This window comes from Tenrec ecaudatus, chromosome 9, assembly GCF_050624435.1.
Source record: "Tenrec ecaudatus isolate mTenEca1 chromosome 9, mTenEca1.hap1, whole genome shotgun sequence".
Taxonomy (NCBI): Eukaryota; Metazoa; Chordata; class Mammalia; order Afrosoricida; family Tenrecidae; genus Tenrec; species Tenrec ecaudatus.
In genome coordinates this window covers 137,248,856-137,271,533 of record NC_134538.1, presented here as the reverse complement: position 1 = coordinate 137,271,533, position 22,678 = coordinate 137,248,856, and the positions used below count along the sequence as shown (strand labels likewise).

At 47.2% G+C, this 22,678-nt stretch overlaps 1 protein-coding gene across 1 annotated transcript in view; it reads left to right on the top strand.

Annotated features, from left to right (window-relative positions):
- CTTNBP2 (cortactin binding protein 2) overlaps nt 1-22,170 on the top strand; it is a 161,041-nt gene extending 138,871 nt beyond the window's left edge. Inside the window, exons 17-23 of the mRNA XM_075558598.1 lie at nt 1,451-1,629; nt 6,858-7,063; nt 7,814-7,999; nt 10,719-10,782; nt 12,009-12,141; nt 13,107-13,208; nt 21,223-22,170. Coding sequence (XP_075414713.1) covers nt 1,451-1,629; nt 6,858-7,063; nt 7,814-7,999; nt 10,719-10,782; nt 12,009-12,141; nt 13,107-13,208; nt 21,223-21,465 — 1,113 coding nt within the window. The 3' untranslated portion in view covers nt 21,466-22,170. The remainder of the gene's footprint in view (nt 1-1,450; nt 1,630-6,857; nt 7,064-7,813; nt 8,000-10,718; nt 10,783-12,008; nt 12,142-13,106; nt 13,209-21,222) is intronic.
- Nucleotides 22,171-22,678: the final 508 nt, after the last annotated feature.

Here is a 22,678-nt window from a genome sequence, read left to right as displayed (position 1 = left end):
GATGATATACCGTCTTGGCAAGTTCCCCACGTACGATTCAGTGACTCGGACTACTTTCTGCAAGATGGGCAACTCTTTCCCACCCCCCGCCTTTCAGAATTGTTCCTCCCCATGAACAAAACTCACTGCCCGGGTGAGTGCTCTCTCGTCGTTGGCGTTGCCACCCTCAGCTTGATCCCATGTAGGAGATATGTCTTATTAGTTATGCTACACCCTTGGTTGGTGTTTAAGATGCCCTGGACTGTTTGGGGTTTGAGGTTGAGGGCCAGGATCTCAGATTTCCATCCAGCTGTTGGAGCTTCGGAAACTGGATTCCATGGACACTTTCTCCCTGCTGATCAGGATGCTTTCTTTGATTGGAGCATTTAGCAGCGGCCGCTGGGCCTCACCGAGTGATGCTGGATGTGTGGCAAAGAAGGCAATTGCTCATGGAGGCAATTAATGAATAATGGCGAAGGGTTGTCTAGGTGACTAATGTACTTGACGTCAATAAGTTACACACTTATAAAAAGTTGAATTGGCCGGTGGTGTGTGTGTGTTTACCACAAGAGCAATGACGAGCAGCTGCCGAGACTGCTCATGGACAGTTTCGTGGGATTTGGTTTCTTGGTTTAGAGACCTAGGCTCCTGGCTTTGTGGGACACCTGGCTAATCAGCCTTATCCTGTGTTTGGTGCCTCTTCTCCACATCCGAGTGTGTTGCCTATCAGTGGGGGTATTAAAAGCTTACACGCGATTCATCCCAGGTGTACCAATGGGGCTCTGTTCGCCGGGAGCAACCGAGGAAGGGGGACTCCAGATGGGGAGGAGAAGGGTGTCGAAATCAATTAGTTTTTAAAACTCAGACCCCAAAGCATCTTCACAAAATCGCCTCCACTTTAAGGGACTATATATTAAAGACAGGGACTGAAAAACAAACAAAACCAGTGATAACTGGAATTTCTCTGTATTGGATAACCCTGTATGAAGGAGACACCAGTTTTGAATGTATTATCAAAGAACACTATTGCCCATACTTGCAAGATGAGAAATTCCACAGAAATGGCATCTGTACTGTCGAGAAAGGGCCCCCCCCCCAGTTCCTCATTATAAAATCGACCTCTCTCCCGGCACCCCGAAACAGGTGGGTCTCCAAAAGTCATTCATTAGACAGCTATTAAGAGGACTTTGTACCTCAACTTCCTGATACGTAAAGGTGATCTAACTGCCTTGTTCAAGCTTGTGCTGAGAACTCAATGAAAGAAATGCTTATCACCAGAGCACCCTTACAGCAGTGCGTTATCAGCTGGCCCTCCGCACCCACCTCCAGGGAAGGTGCAGGCTGATGCAGCTCCGTCCTCAATGGTTCCATTGTCATCAGTGTTCGGTGTGTTCATTTCGAACTTTTAAGAACAAAAGGGCAAGAAGCCCCGCTCTGAGCCAGGCCCTGTATTCTGCCCCTGTCTCCCTAGTTCCGAGGAAAGCTCCCCTCGCCTGGCGAACCCGTGTGCAAGATGGTCGACTGGGCCCTGTCCGTCTGGCGCCAGCTCAACTCCTGCCTCTCGCGCCTGGGCACCCCCGAAGCACTTCTGGGACCAAAGTACTTCCTGTCTTGTCCAGTAGTCCCCGGACATGCACAAGCAACGGTGAAGTAAGTGTCGTGGCTCCCGACGTGACTGCGGAAAGGGGGCCCAGGGCGCCCGGGGGATGTTGGTGAGTTAGAACGCTGGCCCCCGGCCCCCTCCTGTCATCCCGATGGAGCAAGCTGTACGGTGGGTTTCTCCCTACTTACAAAGTCCTCATCAAAGCAATGTTCAGCGTTGACATGCTCGAAGACACATTTTTTTGTCTTTCGGGCAAGATCTGACATGAGAAATTTTGTCAAGTATTTTATCGGGGAGGCGGGCACTAAAAAGTCCACGTGATTGACCAAGTGGACATCTTCCTGCAGGCATACTTCCCATGTTCTCCGGACAGCAGTCTAAGCAGACAGACACACAGGCAGTAAGGTTTAGGGAAGAGAAAATCACGAGCCAATTGAAAGGAAAGAGAAATTTGTCACCGTGCAGACAGCGGGGGGTTTGTCATTGGTGATCAGATGTGATTTAGCTCTTCTGGCTGCAGTCTCTATAGGAAGGTGTGTTAGTCCCAGTTGACTCACGAAACAAATTCATAGACACTTCTCTGTATATAAGGAAGAGCTTGATATACAAGCACAATTGAATATTGAGAAAACAACCCGGCCCAGTCCAGGTCAAGTGCATGAGTCTGATATTAGCCCATGTGTCCGATATCAATCTATAAAGTCCTCTCCAGACTCACACAACACATGCAATGACACTGAATGCAGGAAGATCACAGGCCAGTGGGTGGAAATCCGTGTAGGTCCAATGGTGATGGAAGCTTCTTGGTGCTGGCCTGGGTCTCCACGTGACTCCTCAGTTCCAGGGCTCTGGCTCCATCAGCCTCTCTCCATGTGGCTTGTCAACAGTAGTCTCCCAAGGAGTGAGTGTGTGACTGGCCTCCGCGAGCTATTTCTCTCCTTAGCGCCTCCAAATATGGTCATCAAGCTACGACCTGATTGACAGGCTGGACTCCACCCCCTTCACTCTTAAGCCTCAAATTGACCACAGACTATGTAACTACCACAGAAGGCACGGGGTAAATCATCTATCTTTATAATATAATATCTCTTTACAATAACACAGACCATGTTTAGGATCGGCTCGTTGGAGGCGGACAGAGGCGTGCTGCGTTAAATCCTATCATTCACAGTCCTCAACTCATGTAACCCCACACGCAATGACCGGAAATGCTGCCCAGTCCAGCTGCTTGCTGTTTGGACCATTGCAATTCCAAGGATTTTCGATGGCTCGTTTGGGGTTGTACATGGTCAGACCTTTCTTCCTAGTCACCCTCAGCCTGGAAGCTCTGCTGAACCCTGTTAAGCATCATTGCAACATGCAGGCCTGACAGTCAGATGTAGTGGCACAGGAGGACACATGGCCAAGAACTGTACTTGGATCTCCTGTAAGGAGGCAAGAATTATACGCCCAAACTGCCATTTCCCCCATTAACTCTGATTAAATATAGCTAAAATCAGAAATACACAATTGCCCCTTCATCAGTATCACAGGTAGGTCTTTTCTGAATCGGCTTTCAAGAGCCTTTGGAACCACGTCTGCCTTTCCTAGGTGAGCACAGTCTTTGTCGAGGACGGCAGAGGCAGGACGTTCCTTTGTTTGCCAGCTGATCGGTTAGCCTGCCACAGGTTCATGAGCACCACCCTCAGATAACGAATTCACAGTATGACTCAGGCAGCAGCAGTGTGTGCTTCATAAGCTCCCCAGCTCAGCCCAGCGAGGTGCTGGGCTCGGGGATCTTTCCGTCTTAGGGACTGGTGGCAGATCTTCCAACCCTTTGCCCTGGGATAAAACACAAAACGAAACACATCATCCTTATCCTGGTCAGGAAACAGCTGCCAATGCTGCAGGAGACACAGGCTCTGTTTGCTATTGAGGTAGTCCTTGACTTACACCCTATTTGAATTACAACAAAATACACTTATAACCCTTTCTCCCTCCTCTCCTCTCCTCCCCTTCCCTCCCCTCTCCTCCCCTCTCCTCTCTGTATATCAGTGTTAGTGTTATCATTTGCAGATGTTGACTTTTATGTCTTACTGTTCAAACTGCTGCCAGGTTTATAAAAGTACTACGAATATAGGGGAACAATCATGAACACTAAAAGAACAATGCAGCATTCTATTTACATCAGAACCAGCTGTGGCAGTCATTGGACAAGAACCCTGTCAGAAGTCCGAGACTGCATGTGTTCATCTCCGAAGAGATGCTGACACAAAACGTACAGGGCACGGCTGTCTCCCACCAGCCCCAGTGATTCATGACCAAATGAGTCATCCACACCCCTTCGCACCTTTAAGAATAATGCCTTTTGATTCCTGTCGTAGAAAAGGATCTCGGGGAATGCAGTGGATTAAGCAAAAGGTTGGCCATTCAAACCACCAGCCATTCTTGGGGAGAAGCTATGGTGGTGCGAGTCCAGAGAGATAGCAGCCTGTGGTGGACTGGGTTCTCCAGAGAGACAAAACCAGATTGCTAGTAATTATAGGTAAATGTACTTATAAAGATAGATATATAACACAAGAAATGAACTGTTAAATTATATACAGATAGATAATACAAGAAATCAACAGTTAAATTATAAAGCAGTGAGACACTAGCAGTCCTTTAAGTCTTGAGAGCCACCAGTTGCCAGTCCCCTTCTGTAGAGTGAGCTGGGCTATATATACCCAGGCAGCAAACAGCAAGGCAGGTCACCAACTGTCACCAACTGTCGGGCCCCAGCTCCAGACACGAACATTCCAATTGTGTGGGCTTAAAGGGACCTTAACTTACAGCGACATAGTCCACAGGCTAGGCATCCCACAGGTAGTATACCCTTTAAATTGAGGCACAGAACAAGCAAGGCAGCCACACGCAGGTCCGATGATTAAAGAACGAGAGACAAGCAAGGCAAGGCTCACCGAGCCATTTATTTCTCTGCCCTTCAATTAATCCCACTTGTGTTTATTGGCCAGGCTGGCACAATAAACTATCGCAATCTACCAACCTGGCACCTGTACACAATTCTTTACCCATACATACTTACATAATTTCCAGACATTAATGAAATCATCCTTATACTTATCATCAATTATCTATCATACATATAAATGAAAACACACTGAGGCAAATTATATCTGCTATATCATACCTAAACAAAGGAAATATATGCAATAATCACACACAAAGAAAATATATTGACAATTACAAACCTTGCTTTTGCAGTTGATCACGTGGTCGTAATTGATAGGTAGAACTACCTTCTACTGCTACCCATTCCGTATTACCTTTGCCCTCAGCAAGCACCTCAGCTGGCTGTGGTTTTTGGCCTGGCGGGGTGACCCAGACCTTCATTCCTGAGGGGTCTGGGTCATTATAAGTCCTGTCAGGATTGGGTTGCTGTAACTTAGCATTTACTTAAATCACAAGACATGGTAGCACTCAGAGAAAGCCCTTGGAAACCCAATGGGGCAGGTTGACTTTGTCCTTTAGGGTGACAGTGTGTCAGAATCAACTCAGCAGTAGGGTTTTGTTGTAGTTGTTGGCTTCATGTTGTGGAATATCAGAATTGTGTCTGAATTCCTTAATGTCGTTTCTCTTTTTCTTGAGTTACATTCTGAATTAGATATCACCAGAAATTAAACTGAGAAACATACAACCGATGGTGTTTGATTCCTGAGTTATAATTTTAACCATACCTGCATGACTTGTGCTTTGAACCCTTTCCTATTTGGGAAGATTTGGTTTTATTTCTACAACATTTAATCATATACGTACTTTGTGTCAGAATTTGCCTTTCAATTCTGAAACAAATTATAATCTTCTGGAAGGAATTTTCATTGGCATTGGTTGGCTCAAAGCTACGTTAAGATGGTTTAATTTAATAGCTGCTTCTAGCTCTTAATGTGGAACTCCATTGAAGGGATGGTTGGTCTACAACATCCCCTTACTGACGGACTAGCCCACCTACACGCAGACACAGCCCTTGACCTGGGCTTACCAGCAATAGTAAGATGCATCCGACTTCATGAATCCTCGCATGTAAAACAGGAGTGTCTCGGTAGTAAGGATACACAGCAGATGTGTGTATAAACTAGCTAGACAGACTCACAAAGTCTTACTTCTGCTCAGTTCTCTTCATCTACAAAGTTACCTTTACCCCATCTATTCATTTATCCGTGTATTCGTTCATTGAACAAGCCCGCAAGCTTTGATTCCTGCTCCCGAGGATGGCGAGACTACCTGGGAAACAGAGCAAATCTATAGAAATGCTTAAGCTTTTCCAGGCTTGCAGGAGTGGAGGCCAACCGAGTAGTTGGAGGGAACAGTCCCACGATAGACTTCTCAACTCGGATACCAACTGCAAGCTGGGGGCGACCCAGGTCCCTAGTGCTATGGAGCCAGTATGCCCCACGGGTGGGGGGGGGCTTTAAAGAGGAGGGGTTTATTTTCTCACAGCTCTGGAGGCTAATGGTCTGAATCGCGGTCTCACTGGTGGCTCTGTGTGTTTCTTGGTTCTCGGCCATCCTCACATGTCTACCTCTGCTTATCATCTGCTCCTTTGATCACTCAGAAGTGACTACGTTTGAGGACACACCCTATCATGATACAGGATTATTAGTGTAACACAGAGAGCGCTACTTCTACATAGAATGACATCCACAGGTACAGGGCTTAGGATTCCAAGACTGATGTTGGGGTGACGCATGTATCCATCACAGGACAGAAGGATCCTCAACCCCAACTCAGGTTCTGTGATGTGCTGGAAGGATTCAGAGCTCACTGCGAGCTGTTCAATCCAAGATGGCAGTGTATGACAGAGAAGGATACAGATTAAAATCAGCAGAGAGAGGGACCTCATGATGTGGAGCTCCATTCACTCCCCATGCCCGGGGAGGGAGGCTGTAGCTCCCTCCTGGTATCCCAGTATTGCCAACTAGGGATCTGGGAGCTTCAGTGCCTGGTTTTTATTGGGGTCCATTACATCTGCATGATTGGTTCTTTGTGTCAGTTGTCAGGTTAGCTGAACCCCGCCCTCCCCCCAGCCCTCCCTTATATCATAGCATTATCTTGCCCCAGGCCTCGCACAAAGATGACCTCCCCAGAGCCAAGGGCAAAGGTCAGACCTCCTTTTGGACAAAGTGGAATTCCTTGCTCTCCAACAGCCTTACCAACTGTCCTTTTTGCAGTTGCATGTAAGTCATGAGGGCTCTGTCTGCTCTTGACTTTGACGCAATCTCTGATCCTCTCTTGCCAGGTGGATGTCCAAGCTGTGGAATGCGGTCATTGCACCCAGAGTGCAAGGGGCCATATTGTCAAGAGCCTCTGTGAGAAGACAACCTGGCCTTGGATCAGCAGCTGCTAGGAAACACCCCAGCCCCGGGCAGCAGGCTGTGGTGAAAGCCGCTCTCAGCATCTTGCTTCACAAAGCTGTGCTACACGGCTGCCCCCTCCCACGAGCAGGTACGTAGCTCATGCTGGGAGGACGGCGGCTTCACCCTCTGATGTAATACTTCTTTGAATCTGTTCCCGAGGAAGCTCTGTTTTTTCTTGGCAACTAGAGAAATTATCTTCCTGTTAATGTCATAACACTGCTCTAGAACTGTTCGCTGCTTTTAATTGTTGACTTGTATTTGAATTCCCTACCTCCAAGTCAGCATCACAGAGCACTGGTGGTGATGTAGTTATGTACCGGGCTGTGATCTGGAAGGTCAGCCATAGGAAACCACTTATCACTCCATAGGAAAAAGAGGGATTTCTACTCCCATAGAGACTTAGTTCCACCCTGTCCTACAGGATCACTGTGAGTGGGCATCAGCTCATTGGCAAGAAAGTCACGTTTGGCTGGGTTACAAACCCCCTGCTTGGGTAGTATGCAGGCCCAAGGGTTTCCAAGAGTCTGTTTACTTGAGAGTTGGAAATGATGGATTTTACATAGCCAGCTAAAACTGGAGTCCTGGGGGCATCTAGCTTGTGCTTTGGCTGTTAAGTGCAAGGTCAGCAGTTCAAAACCACCAGCTGTTCCTTTGCAGAAAGATGAGGCTGTCTGCTCCCATAAGGGCCTCAGAAACACCCAAGAGGCAGCTCTCCCCGGGCCCAGCAGATTGCTGTGAGCCAGAATTGACTTGATGGTAGTGTGTTCCCAGCTTTCATCGACCACTGTGCTCGTACATTCCCCTGCCTCGTGACAATGTGTGATCTGTGTTTTTTCAGAGCTAGACCAGTCTATTGCCGATTTCAAAGGAGGAAGTTTCCCCTTGTCCCTCGTGTCAAGTTACAGCAATTGTGGCAAAAAGAAAGGGGAGAATGGCGCGTGGAGAAAAGTGAGCACCAGTCCCCGCAAGAAGTCTGGCCGTTTCTCTTCACCGACGTGGAGTAAGCCGGACCTGAGCGGTGAAGGTACGGTCCGGGAGCACCAGGAGGTGGGGTCCGCCTGCCTGGGTTCCTGGTCTGGCTTCTGGATGACAGTGTACTTGTACTTTTATGATATGCATATAACAAAGCAAATTCTAAAGCCTTCCATGCCTGTTCGCGTGGAATAAGCTGACTGGTGGTTGCTGGAGTCGGCTCCCACTCACAGTGAACGTGTGTATAGCAGAGACAGATGTTGACCATCCCCGCACGCTCTTCACGATGACTGGTGTGTCTGAAGGAGCCCTGGTGGCTTCGTTGGGTAAATGTTGGACTATGGACTGTCAGGTTGGCAGTTCAAGTCCATCAGCTTCTCGATGGGAGAAAGATGAGACCATCAGCCCCTTGAAAGATTGACAGCCTCAAACCCCCAAGATCGGGTCCCCAGGAGTCAGAATTGACTCCATGACAAAATATCCTAGAAATATGACTCATATGCAAACTCTGAAATAAAATTTATTTTACATGGCATCAGTTATTACATCTTTGTAATAAAATTACATGAATTACCTATAGCTTATTTCTCTCCCTTTTGCATCTCATTCAGAAGCCAGCGTTACCTTTTCATGGCCTGTAAAAAATTTAAGAACTCGGTAAAGCATTCATTTTGCTTCTTTTTCATGTAAGACCCCATTGTAGTTGTTTAGTTATTGGGATTTAAATTCCACGTGGGCCGAACCATCTGCTGTTTTTAGTGCTTTATTTTCATTGCCTGGGAGCACAGTAGACATTCAGTAATGGGCTGCACGGATCCATTATCAGAGAGAAGGTTACTTCTTAGCACCCTGTAGTTTGACTACAGTGAATGGCAATGGAGACTTTCAGGTTCACAGGATGGGGAGTCTCGAAGTAATGTTTCGAGTTTCCTTCCAGCAAAGAAAGGACCACACATCCACTGCCAGTGGGAGTCCTCCTCGACGTGGCTTGGGCTGAAGCCTGATCAACAATGATGTGAACTGTAACTATATCGTCTCTGAATGAAATCTACGTTTGCGTGGAAATGAAAAGACTTTTCCGTGAAGCAAACCCCTGTGAATTGGGGATTTCTGACATATATAATTAATTTAGATCTTCAAGACCTGATTCTATTGGGTTGATGTTGTTCTTTGACACGAGTGTTGAAAAACGTACCAAAACAGAAACCCAATTGCACCCTGTGCCAGTCATTGTGCTGATAAAGTTTGCTTGAGACACAAACCGTTTCTTGCCTAGAACAGAAGTCGGTCATGGAGGGTGGGCCGGGCACCTGTGAACCGAACAGCATCTGACAGCATCCTCCTCCCTGCTTCCCCACAACGACGGCAGGAACTGATACAAACGTCTTCTCTGCCGATCTTCTTTTCATGAGGACATATGCCGTCCGTTTTCTCAGAAACACTCTGTAGAGAAATTCTACTCGACGATATTCATGCACCTTCATAAACCCTGGGAAGCAAATAACTGCTTAAATGAGCTTATCAAATTTGGAGTGTGATAGAAAGTTATTTTTTTAAGAGTCTAAAACCGTTTATAACAGCTTGTCTCGAAGCTTTCTCGCCAAAAGCCACAGTGGGGAATGTCATTCCCATCATAAGCCAGGCACAGAAGCCTAGTCATTTGCGTGTATCAGGCTTGTATAATTGATATGAGCCATCTATTTGCTTCCTATGTTACGGTCTCCTAGTTGGGGTTTCTGCTTTTCCTGATGAGCTGTGGTCGACAGTTTAAGAAACATTGCTGTGGTCTGCAGTTCTGTTGATAACATCCCACGCCCCTTTGTGGATTGTTCGTGTTTTCTAAATAATGCAAAGCTATGAACAGTTAACTTTCTACTGGAACACACATACACACTAACTTTTGCCACTGAGTCCAGGCCTCTCCATGGTCGCCCTATGTGTTTCAGGGGAGAACTGCACCCCATAGGACCAACAGTGGCCGGGATCGTTGAGAAAGAGCTCTCCAGACATTTCCTCCACAGCACTGGGGAGACTAGTAACCACCCATCTGGGTTCATACTGGAGCTCAAGTTGTACCAGGCCATGTTAAATGTTGTCCATGACAGGTCCCACAGATCAGAATCCACATCCGGCCTCAACAGTCAGTGAGCCTTCCGGGCAAACAGAAGTAGAGAAACAGAATAATACCATGATCCAAAGGCAGGTATTAAACTCAGCTTTGGGAACTTTGCCAATAAGAACCGAGTTGAAAGAGAGACTTGACGTGTGTGAAGAAGGCAGTTGATGTAAGCAAGGTTTAGGATTCCTGAACGGATCTCTGGGTGGTCTCCAAACCACACCCCTGGTCATCCATTCTGACTCAGGCTGACCCTCGAGGACAAAGCAGGACCTCCCCTGGCGTTTCCGAGGAAGCAGACTGGTCCCTCTTTCTCCTGCAGAGCAGCTGGTGGGCTCAGGGTGTCCACCTTTCATTTAGCAGCCGAGTGCTTTATCACTGCACCACTAGGGTTCCTTCAGGTGGTCCGAGCTGCAGTGAGTTCAGTGACAGATCTAATTGAGATGGCGCGTTCTCTCCTGCCCTCCCCGCTGCTTGTACAAGAGGCTGTGCTCAGGGCCACTCCCTGGGAGCCTCCTGGGTAGATGGATGTCAGCTCACGGACAGCATCGAGGAGCTGCTGAGCTCGGTGGCTGTGCCAGCCGTAGTGAAGTTCAAGAGACACAGGGACAAAGATCCATTTTGCTGAAAGTGATTCCAATTCTTGTTTAAACAGGTGTAAAAAATAAGACGATATCACAACCGAACTGTAACCAAAATGCCTCTCTGTCGAGACAAAAGTAAGTTCCTCCCCTTTGAGATTTAACTTCTTGCAAACAGGTAACTGAATTCACTCTTGTATAACACGTGTCTTCTCGTTATTAGTCGGTGCAGCTGTCAAGCTGTGAATGTGATATTATTAGAGGCAGGCGGGCCATTCACATGCTCATATTCTTAACTGCATCTGAAAATTGCTCACTATAACTGCCTGCTTTGTTTACGAGTCAGAAATATTTTTTAAATTCTTTAATCAAGATTAATTCTTAATGCTGTTGGTAAAAATACATGGTAAAATCATGCATTCAAGAGTGCTTTTTAAATAAAGATCTTTTAGACAGGTTTTTAGATACCTGTTTGGGTTTTTTTAATGCTAGATTGACAGAAATATAGCATGGTTTATGTGCTTTTAAAGCTAAACATTTACAGTGGTAGATTTTATTTATCTTCTCATATGCTAGGTCTTGGGTCATTGTTGATTATTTCAGCCTAGACACTTAAGGTACAAAGGATGATTGGATTAGGATGCAGAAGTTGGAGCACTTTGTAAATACATCCTCTGTATTTATGATACATTGTGTGCTCTCCCTGGGACCAGAATACACATAGGACCCTGTGCCCTCGTTCTCTGCTTCAGAGAAGGGGAGGAGTGTGAAGAAGCTGCACATCCCACAGAGACTCTCTGCCAGGGCCAGTGTGAGTTGTGTTATCTCAAATGTCCTGCCTAGAAATTGTCACAATGCCCTGTGACCTAGGCTTCCGGCTCGCTTACAGAAAAAGGGACAGGAAGTCGATTATGTATGTACACACACACACCTTTCCCGATATCCAGATTGCTAGTTGAGCCAAGTGGAAATTCCTGTTTGCTCCAGCATCTCCTACTGCTCCGTTCAACACAGCGTTTGGGGTCTTCCTTTCTGAACTCTGCAAAGCAAAGGCAGGAGAACATGGAGTGTGTTGAGTTGGAGTGGGTTTCTGTGGAATAAAACTGTCCCACAGCGGAAACTTGTGAGTGGGTGTGATCATTTGAGACCCTGCATTCTGAGCTCTCAGGGTTTAGGAGTGGGTTGTTGCGTTAAATGGCATTTATGACATGCCTTAAAGCATATTTTAAAATTCTTCCCCCCGCTGAAAACCCAGTCTCGAAGAGAGGTGCCGTGTCTATTTCCATATTAGGTGTTGGATTGTTGCTGTCAGCTTTAAAAATAAGAAAGAAAAAAAAAAACCCTTTTCTGAACTTTGCGATTAGGTGTTTGGAGAATGACCTGTCGTTGGCGTTGACTCTGGACCACAGGCTCTCCCTGGGCTCCGACGACGAAGCAGACCTCGTTAAGGAACTGCAGAGCATGTGTTCCAGCAAATCCGAGTCTGACATAAGCAAGGTGCGTCCTCCCCCGCAGTGGGCAGGGACAGCAGGTATGCCCAGCCAGCCGTGCAGGGACTTTTGGACTCACCTCGTTAACATCGTTCCTCAGAGAAAATTCTTCTCGAGCAGCGGGGTTAATGCTTAGAATGGAGCCCCCATCCCTTTGCTTTGACTAGCCATTTCTTCCGAAACACCTTCTGTCTAGAAAGGCAGCCCAATTGGTAGAGCTTGTTGTACCATCCCCCCCACAGAGACCTCAGCCTTACCCTGCAGATGCAATTGGATTCGCACAAAACAAACACATTTGGGAGCCTTCCCTTTGAGCTTCCCTAAGCTCCTGCCCCCGCTGCGTGTTCCTAGCTTTGGGCACCGGGAGTCCTTTCCCAGTAAGAGATCCTTCGGACAAGCGTCACAGCAAACTGGGGGGTGTGAGAGGCAGAGCGGCAGCAAGATCTTTCTTTGCCTAGACGAGGAATTGGCTTGTGATAAATGCACACCATCATAGTCTGTGAGCTATGAAACCCGAGAGCCGTCGCTCACAACAGTGACCCGCAATCTCAAAGAAAGCATTAGCTGCTCAAGTTCAACCTGTTTGGACACTCTGATATGGGACAAAGCAGAATGGGCACTCTGATTTGATCTTCTTGGAAAGGCCCTGAAATAATTAGCCATTGGAAAGTAAGATGATGATTAAAATCTTGCACTCTTCCTCTGGCAAGTGATTCTTATTTCGTTTTCTCCCCATAAAGCTGTGCTGATCTTCTTCTGGCCATTTCCACGGACTCTTTCCCCCAAGACAGCATCTTCCGTGCGTTTGCTGTGAGAGTCTTGCATTCGCAGCCAGGCTCTCAGTGGACAGGACGGGGTGGAGGGTGGTTCTGCTGCGCTCCTCAAGGATGACAGGTTCCCCCAGTGACACTCAGTCCTCAGTGGCTTCCAGCTTAATCGAAAGCCTGACTTGATGATGTGTGTATTTTCCAGATTGCTGATACCAGGGATGATTTAAGGAGGCTTGAGAGTTCCAGAAACCGCCCTGCACTCTCAGCAACTGTTACTGATCCAAGTATGCCAGGGTCACAAAAGGTAAGTGTCTCTTTTCCTTCCAAAACGAGGCAAAGAAAGACTACCGTGGAATTCACTTCCTGAGTCTTGTGATGGGAAGAATCATGGTGACTGCAAAACCCGAAGAATAAGTTCTGCTTACCCTTGCCCTTAAGCATCAAACCGTTCAGGAGCTAAGCAAGATGCAAGGATTGCGATTTGACATATCTCGACAGCATGGCATTGTAGAAAGCATGCCTTTCTCTCTCTGTTCGATAGCTGGCGTTTGGCACTAGCGCTGGGGCTGTCTGCCAAGAGCACCGCCGTTTGTCTTCACGGGAGCCGGCCCCAGTGAGGAGCCGTGAAAGTTCTGTCCTCTGGGTGTTCCGTTTTCAAAGGCCTTGCTTTTCTTAGCGAGGAGCCTGAAAACCAAGATGTACATTTTTGGAAAATCGGAGTCCATTACAGCAAACATGAGGCAGGATGAGTTGACAACATGACACGAGTGGGCACAGAGAAAATCGTCAAGTGTTTGCACTTCTTTCCCGACTTGCCACAACACGCACTGTATCCGGCAAGTGGCCGTCTTGACACGCAAGACAAGTGGCCCGTACACAAGCCAGACTGCCCGGAGGCGTCATGAACCTGCCGTGCACTGCTGGGCCTTTCCTGATCGGTTAATAAGTGGCAAGAGATGGCACAGCCCGGCCCTCCTGAGTGGACGGAAGCCAGAACACGACCTGTTTCTCATGAATTCTTTTGTGAAGATGCGGATTTTGGAGGGACAGCTAGCAGCAATATGTGGTGTGCTCACCAAGCCGTAGCCATCCTGTTCCCACCCATCCCCTCTCTTGATGGCTCACAAAGATCTGTGTGGGAAAGGGCACACAGCAGGCTCCCCAAGGGGCACAGGGAGACTATTAAATTATTCAGCCTTGTCTGGTCAGGGGGTGGCCTGGCCTCCGCAGCCGCTGCTGCCTCACGCATGCCTGGGTGGTTCCGTGTGAGACGTGTGCTGTGTGTGAGATGTTGTGTGCTGTGTGTGTTGGAGGAAGCAGGTAGATCTGTCGTGCCTGATAAAATGCAGGTGACAGGGTGACCTATGCTGACCGCTGCTATCTGTAAACCCTTTGTCCGTGACTGACGTCCCACGATGAGCTTCCTGCAGCTCCAGATGGCGTTGCTTTAAAAGTGACCCTGGTGGGGTGGGGGTTTCTTGTGGGACTGCCATCACATGGTCGGCAGTTTGAAACCACTAGCCGATCCTCAGGAGAAAGACAGGGCTTTCCACTCCCCAAATAGTTACAGTCTTGGAAACCCACAGGGTCACTATGAGTCCCCATGGACTCAATCAATGGCCGTGAGTTTGGTTTGGGGTTTTTCTTATATAAAATGTCTGGTATGTTTATAAGGTTCTTACGAAAGGACTCTATCTATATTTCAATATGAAATTTACTAGGACAACATGAATAAAAACAGGCATTCATTAAATACCGGCTCCCACCCTTCCTCCATGCACAAGGAAGGCACTTCCCTGATGACTAGATGTTTTTCTCCAGATCAGCAGCAGAGGGCGACGGAGCACTCATTTGGCCACCTCCTAAAGCATGGTGGGCTCCATCCTCCCCTCCCTTGGGGGAACATAGTCTCACCTCTGACTCAACGGGCATTTCATGGTTAGATGCCCAGCTTCTGCTGCTGTCAAGAATAACCCCGTCCAGAGCTAAGAACTCGCTTGGTTTCCTGAAGTCACTTTCTCCGGGGTGGCCAGAGGCTGGCTGTCTCACCAGAGGGGGGTGGGTCTTAGAGCCCCACTGTTGATTGGAAGGCAAGGCTGAGTGATTTGTCCACCTTACTCGCCCCAATGTAACAAGAGTGGAATTTAGAAGTTAATCAGTCAAATGGCAGTATAGCTAAGTTAAAAACGCATACTCTTTTTTATCTTTTTGCTATAAAGAAAAAACATACCAAAAGCCTCACTGCCATCAAGTTGATCCTAACTGCCCCTGTGGCTGCCTGAGACTGTATATCTTTATGGAGGAGAAAGCCACATCTGTCTCTCTCCGACCAGCTGGTGGTTTCAAACTGCCAACCTGAGGGTTTGAAATCCAGTGTGCTCCCAGGCTCGGTACAAAGAGCAGAGAATACTAGCAAACTAATCCCCCTGAAGCAAAAGTTCTCATCTTTTTTGTTACAGTGAAATCCATCTGAGGAATTTTTTTCCTAACAAGTTTGTTGTTGAGGAGAATGGAGAGCCCTGTTGCCGATGTAGCCTTTTCACTGGTACAATTCAGTGAAACCAGTACATGTGGTCTGTAACCGTCAGCAACGACCATTGGCATGTTCTCCGTCCCTGTAAATAAAACTCAGTGATGGCTAAAAGGAAATGCCCCTTTCTCCTTCTCTCCCACCCAATAGCCACTAACACACGAATCTCTATACTGCTGCTGCTGCAGTAGTTACTCCGAGTTGGTTCTGACGCACAGTGACCCTGTATACAGAAGGACAAAACACTGCCCAGCTCACCATCCCTGTCGCTGTTAAGCTTGAGCCCTCTGTCGCAACCAATTTGTCAGTCCATCTCATTGAGAGTCTTCCTCTGCAAGGTTGTCCCTCGACTTTGCCAAGCATGATGTCCCCCAGGGACTGGTCCCCTGATAGATAACACATCCACAGGGTGTGTGACCAAGTCTCCGCATCCTTGCTGCTAAGTAGCATTCTGGGCAGACAGCTTCCAGATCCGATGCCTTCCGTCTAGCAGCTCATACACTCTGCACCCACAGCATCACCCAAACGCCTCCTTCTCCGGCTTCCTCATTCCTTGTCCAGCTTCCGCAGGAGTGGAGGTCCCTGAAAATGCTGTGGCTTGCGACCGGAGCTTAGAATCTAGACCACTGTTGCACCTGGGGACTTATTCCAGGCCAGGGATTCCACACCCCACTCCCCTGCGGGTCTAGCACAGTGGTGTGGGGTTCGTAATGACATCCAAGTTTTAGACCAGCTCCCTGTTGATTCTCGTGGCAAACCAGGGCAGAGACGCCTGCTTTCAAACACAGCTCTTGCGTTGCCACCCCCCCTTCTATGCTCTCCGCCCCATTTCTTTGTTTGGAAATGTGTTTTCAGAAGCCGATAAATCTTCCGGGTCTCACTGTGCACTTGTCACCTTGACCCGGGAGTTCCTTTGTACAGGTTCCCGCAGCATGTCTCTCAGGGTGCTTTTCCTTTGGAGCCTGCCCGCTCCTCGCCATCTCTCACAGGCCTCTAGCTGCCTCACGCATCACCTGCACAGTACGGCCTTCTTCCTCCTGCTTTGCAATTGAGCGAGCCAGGCCGCCGCCGTCCTTTGGGCTTCAAGCACACGTGCAGAATTGAAGGAATGGATGAGGGTCACGTCCTGATTTACCGATAAGCTAGAACCTTTACTCTCCGGGCAGCCACACCGGTCTATACACATTTCAGCTTGCTTTGGGAATCCAATGGGGATCGCGTCTTTGACAGTAACCTTCCGTATTTAATACGAGGACCTTTGGGCTTGGGCCCCGGAGGCACCCTTCACACTCATAGGTCCCTCCTAGCTTTGGGGAAAACATCCAGACTCCTGTGTGGCTGCTGCAATGGAATGGCTGGAGCATCACCCTCCCATGCCCATAGAGGGCAATGCCCTCCAGTCGCTTGTTCCATGCTCGCCTTCCAGGCCATCACGAAGCTCATGGGCTCCTCCTTGTGGTCAGCACTCTTCCTGGAGCCTGACTGCCCCATCCATGTCGGAACAGCCGGCATCACAGGAGCCTCCACCTTCAGGCCTTCTCCTCCGACCCCAGCCTCCCACAGCACTCTCTACATCTCTTCTGCATTCAGTGACTCCGTTCAGCGGCCACACAGAAAATTCACAGACAAGACTCACGAGAATGTTAAGAGGTTACAATTCAGGACCAGAGATGTTGAGAAGAGGGTGCCTTCGTCAGGAGAGCCTCTTTGCTCTGTCTAAAAGCAGGCCTCTCTCTGAACCTCAGGGCCATGGCCAGGCCTCTGCCCTTCTTGGGCAATGCTGCAAAGCTCTTTCAGTATTGCCAATATAGGCCTAAAGGGTCCTCTCTTCTACCATCTGCCTCACCCCAGAGCCACTCAGCTCTAGCTCTGTGGCTCCTCTAGCTGAATACCTGAAGCAAACCTCTGTTGGAAGCACTCACCTTTACCTTCTCCACAAGCCTGTCCACTGCTTGGCTTTGTGCTCTGGCTTTTGGTTTTGCTGCTTCTGTGGTCCCACGGTTCCCTGTGCCTGGACCAAGAGGGTTCCAAAGGGCATATTCCAATCATAGCTCTTCTTTCTGGATGATGGAGAGATCCCTTTCCTGGTAATGAGATAGCTCCTCTTATACCCAGCAGGGCAGCAGGAAGACTTGTTGAGAGTCTGCCTCTGTAAGTTTGTCCCTCTACTTTACCAAGCATTGACAACTCCACCCCCACCCCCACCCCAGTCTTAGGGTTCCAGGTTTTCGCAATCCCCATTAACTTGGTTAGCAATCACTCCCAACTGAATTCATAATTCTGTAAGCATTTGCTTCCACTTTCTCTGATTTAAACCCATCAGGGAAGAAACTCCATTTGGCGGGGGGAGTATTACCAAGCCTAGGGCTAGAAGAGCCACATCGAATGAGTCACTGCACCACACACCCCCGTGGATGCTCCATTCTACCCCACTGAGTACAGCGCCATTGTCTCAGAATGCTTCCCTGGAGAATCTCGGTGCTGCTCATACAACGGCCTCAGTTCTATAAGGAAGCGCCCTCCTTTCTAAAGCAAGCATTTCCAGTGTAGCCCATCCCTCTCAACTCCCCCCACCCCAAGTACAGGTACCCTAAACCCCATACTTGCCCTAACTTTGTTCTTCATGACATACTTGAGATTGGGGAAAAGTCAAACCAATGAAACTTCTGGCCACAGGTATATCAGAATCACACAGCCCTTTTAAATGGCTTTTGTCTGAAGATCTGGCACCAGTAGATTTCACTTTCGTGATTTAGGGATTTATGAAGGTGTTGTGCTGAGCTTTAAGGAATAATTAGAATTTTAGTAGGTGGAAATGTCTGGCTAATTGTTTTAATAGCGAGGTGATGGGAGCTAAATTTCAAAAGGGATTTCGTGACATGCTTAGGAATTTGGTACTCAGTCTGCAGTTAGTGGGGCCGGAAGCATCCCCTTCCTTTCCGCTTGTGCTTGCTGTGTTGATAGTCGGGCTCCACAAGTCCATCCGGACTCAAAGCAAGCCTGTGCCCAACAAGAAACCTTGCCGGGGCCTGTGCCTCCACACAGTGGTCACTGCTCCGGGCCCTGGTGGCAGCCACTCTGTCGATCCATCTCTTTGTTCTTTCTCTTTTGCGTGAACTCTCTACTCTTCCAAGCAGGATGCCTTTTCCCTGAGCTTGTCCAAAGGACGTAAGACGATCCTCACTTGCCTCACTTCCAAGGAGCATTCCGTCGGCACCTTTTCCAACATAGATGTGGTCATTCTTCTGGCAGCCTATGGTACTAGTGTCCACCAACACTATATTTGAGACGTGTTGATTTTCCCCTTCCGTATCCACTGTCCAGCATTTGCATGCAAGTGAGGCGATTGAAAATATGGGTTCTGGGGTCACGAACACCATGGTACCCAAAGTGCTATCTTTCCGGTGGCATCTATTCAAGAAGTCTTTTGTGGCAGATTTGCCTAATGCTATAAGTGCTCAGATCCACACAGCCCGACGTCCCTCTTCTCGAGTAGCGTTGGACTGAGTAGGGAGGGGTCAAGAAGTCAGTCGTCATTGAGGGCTCGAGGGTAGTTAGCGAGCAACACAAACCAGGAGTAAACCAAGGCTTCAGAAACGAGTGAAGTTGTAGAAATATAAGTTTGCCTTTAGGAAAATTGAGTTTGAAGGGCAGTCTGGACATCAAGATGGACGATGTTCATTACTGGTCAGAAATGCAGTTCTGAAACTCGGTGCCTAAAGGAGGGCCAGGGATCCAGCCTGGGGAGCTCAGTCACGAGAGACCGTGATTGAGACACACCGTGTGGGCAGGGGAGGGGGGGGAGCAGGTGATGGAGTCAGAGCCGTGTGGGATGAACTGAGAACAGCTCCACCGTGGAGGAGGGAGCCGAGCAAAGCAGCTGGAGCGGTGTGCATATTAGAATCGTGCCGAGCTGTTCGGAACCCACATCCCCGCACACCCAGGGCTGACGCTCTAGAGGTGGGGCCCAGGCATCCGTGTTCCGCGAAGGTCTCCAGGCGATTCCAAGGTTGCAGCCAAGACTGCGAGTCCCAGATTTCAGGGGTGACGTAGGGGAGCAAAGAGGTGAGTTAGAGAAAGCTTGAAGGAGGGAGTAACCGATGTCAACTGCTTCCCAGCCCTCAGGGCAATAGGCTTCCGGGCCTGGTTGTCGCTTGCAGCAGTCAATGCAGTACAGAGGAAGAGACTGCGGGCAAGCTGTTGAGAGGCCTCTTTTGTCTCAGCTTGGCCATAATCCGAACAAATTATTTTAACTTCCCAGCTCTGTTTCCTAGGGGCCAAAATGAGAGGCAGGGTCCAGATTAGGGTGGGAAAGTTCTGGAATACTTACACAGACAAAGAATGAAAGCTTACCGTTACCAGTTTTAAAAGATGTTGAGTTGCCCCATCATGGGCTGTCTCAGCAGGAGCCTTCATTCATTTGAATGTGAGCCCCACCAGGAGAAATGTTTCTCTTTTGTGCCCCCTGCTGTACACCCTGCTCCTAGAGCAGCTAATGGCCAAGTGATTATGATCGGCTGCCTAATCTTCATCTCACAGATCTGAAAATAGAAGACCAAAAGGGTGAATTACACAGAGCATCACAGATTACTTTTAGAACTATCTATAAATATTTAGTTGGACTTGTGCTTTTTGATGACTTCTTTGAGCCTAACATTTTGTGAGATCCCTTGTTTGGTGCAAATGGATTGCATTCAACTACTAACCTAAAGGTTGCTGATTCGAATCTACCCAGTCATACTCTGAAAGAAAGGGTTGGTATATGCTTCCGTTAAGACTATGTCAAGATAAACCTTATTGGGGAGGGGGTGGAGGGGCTTCTGCTCTGTAGCACATGCGGTTATCATGAGATAGGATCCCGAAACTACCATTGATTTAGGATTTGATGAAGCTTCCGTGGGTGAGGCTAGCTCCAGGTTCATTAGCACACATTCCAGTGACTATCTTACCTGACACCAGGAAAGGCATACTGAAAATAAGGCGGTAATCCAAAGCCCACCTGTAGACAATTAGACATCCCCTCACAGAGGGTCACAGGAAGGGACGAGCCAGCCAGGATGCAGTATAGCACCGGCGAAACATACAACATTCCTCTAGTTCTTTAATGCTTCTGCCCCACCACTATCATAACCCCAGTTAGCCCTTCCAAATCTGGCTACACCAGAGCAGTACCCTGGTGCAGATCGAGCTCTCGACACATGGAATCCAGGACAGATAAACTCCATGGGAACAGGAATGGGAGTCATGATACCATGAGAGTAGGGAGAAGGTGGGGAGAGAAAGGGGAGAAAGGGGGAACTCATTGCAATGATTGACATACAACCCCGTGACCCCTACCCAGGGGGACAGACAACAGAAACGTGGGTGAAGGGAGACAGTGGATGATGTAAATAAAAGTAACTTATAATTATCAAGACTTCACAAGAGTGGGAGGGTGGGGTACAGAGGGGAAAAAAGAGGAGCTGATACCAAGGGCTCAAGTAAGAAAAAATGTTTTGGAAAAGATGATGGCAACATATGTACAAATTAATATATCGATTATTCTAAGAGAACTCCCCCAATCAAATGATTTATTAAAAAGAAAACAAGGCAGCAAGACTAGAAGAAATGAATCATTTGTCTTGATTCACATTTGCTTGGTATTTCATGGGGAAGCTGGGTTTAGGGAGAAACTTGTATGTCTTTGTTCAGAGAAAGGTAGGAGAAAGCATCCAGCCTGGTTGATGAGGGAGGAAGCTGGTAGCACCGGCCAATGTGACAACCTTGTTCTGTGTTTCTTCTCTCGCAGGAGGTCAGTCCTCTCAGCAGCCACCAAACTACAGAATGCAGCAACAGTAAGCTAAAGACCGAGTTGGGTGTTTCAAGAGTTAAATCCTTTCTTCCTGTTCCTAGAAGTAAAATCGCCCAGTGTCCCCAGAACACCAGACGAAGCAGCAGCAGTAATACAAGGCAAATAGAAATCAATAACAACTCAAAAGACGAGATTTGGAACTTACGCAAAAACGAACATGTAGAAAAACCTAACCAATAGGCCTGCCTACAATCTTCTCACGATTAACTTCTGTATATGTCACACCAGGACCAAGGCCAACACTATGTAAATAACTTCCAACACATCATTTTCTCTGTAACATAAGGTGTGATTGCGGGACCACTATTCAATTTCTTGTAAAGAATGTATTTATTACCCACATTTTCTCCCACCCCCTTCTTTTTTTAAGTCTGTAAAGTTGAACCCCGTGCCATGATGTTCTGCCAGCTTTTCAAGTAGTTTTATAATAGAAAAAAATTTACAATAGTTTTAATTAAAATGCCCAGGGGTATCAAAACAGAGTTGTCTCTGTACTGTACATCTATATATATTTGTACATATATATGTATGTATATTAAAGAAAATCCCTAAGTTGTATTGCAAACTACAAGTTATAAAGTGTGTACAGCATTGGCTTAGAATACTTGTACCATTTTAAATGGAGACCATAATTTGATGTTCACTTGATGAGAATTAATTAGAATGGGGCAATAATAAATCATTACACTTTCTTTTCATTACAAGCCATATTAAGTATGTTGCCTGTTAAATTCTAGTTTTACATTCTAAATCTTCTAAAGGTTACATTGTTGTTTGGTTGGGTCTTGTATATTTATGCTTATAACTTTGCATTCTAGCTCTTGTAAGATGAAATTATAATGCAATAAAAGTGTTATCTTTCTTATAAAAGTTTTTTACCTAAATGGATATAAAAATAACTACATTCCTAAATACTTCAAAAAATTAATTTAGAATTAACTCTTTCTTCAATTTTAGTTCTAGTGGCACAACTGATAATAAAAATGATCATATTTTCTAGAACTCTTTCTTCAAAAATTGCTGATAAAATCACTTTTACTTATGCAACCCAGTTAAGATACTTTGACAACAAATAAAATATTGACTTAGTGACATAATCTTGTTGCTGTTTCAATCTGTAGTTCTTCATTTATTCATACAATAGATATTAATGTTCAATTCCAGGGACATTCATAAAACTTGTCTATGATGTTCATCTATCTGTCTGTCTGTCTGTCTATCTATCTATCTATCTATCTATCTATCTATCTATCTATCTAGATATTAGCTGGTCACAGAAAGGCTCACCATTGCAAAGTAATGTTAGATAGTTGGTTTGAATAAAAATAAAACATTTAAGTTGAGCTTCAGGGATTACGTGCTCACTGAACCTAAGAGAAGTCCCTTCCCAACC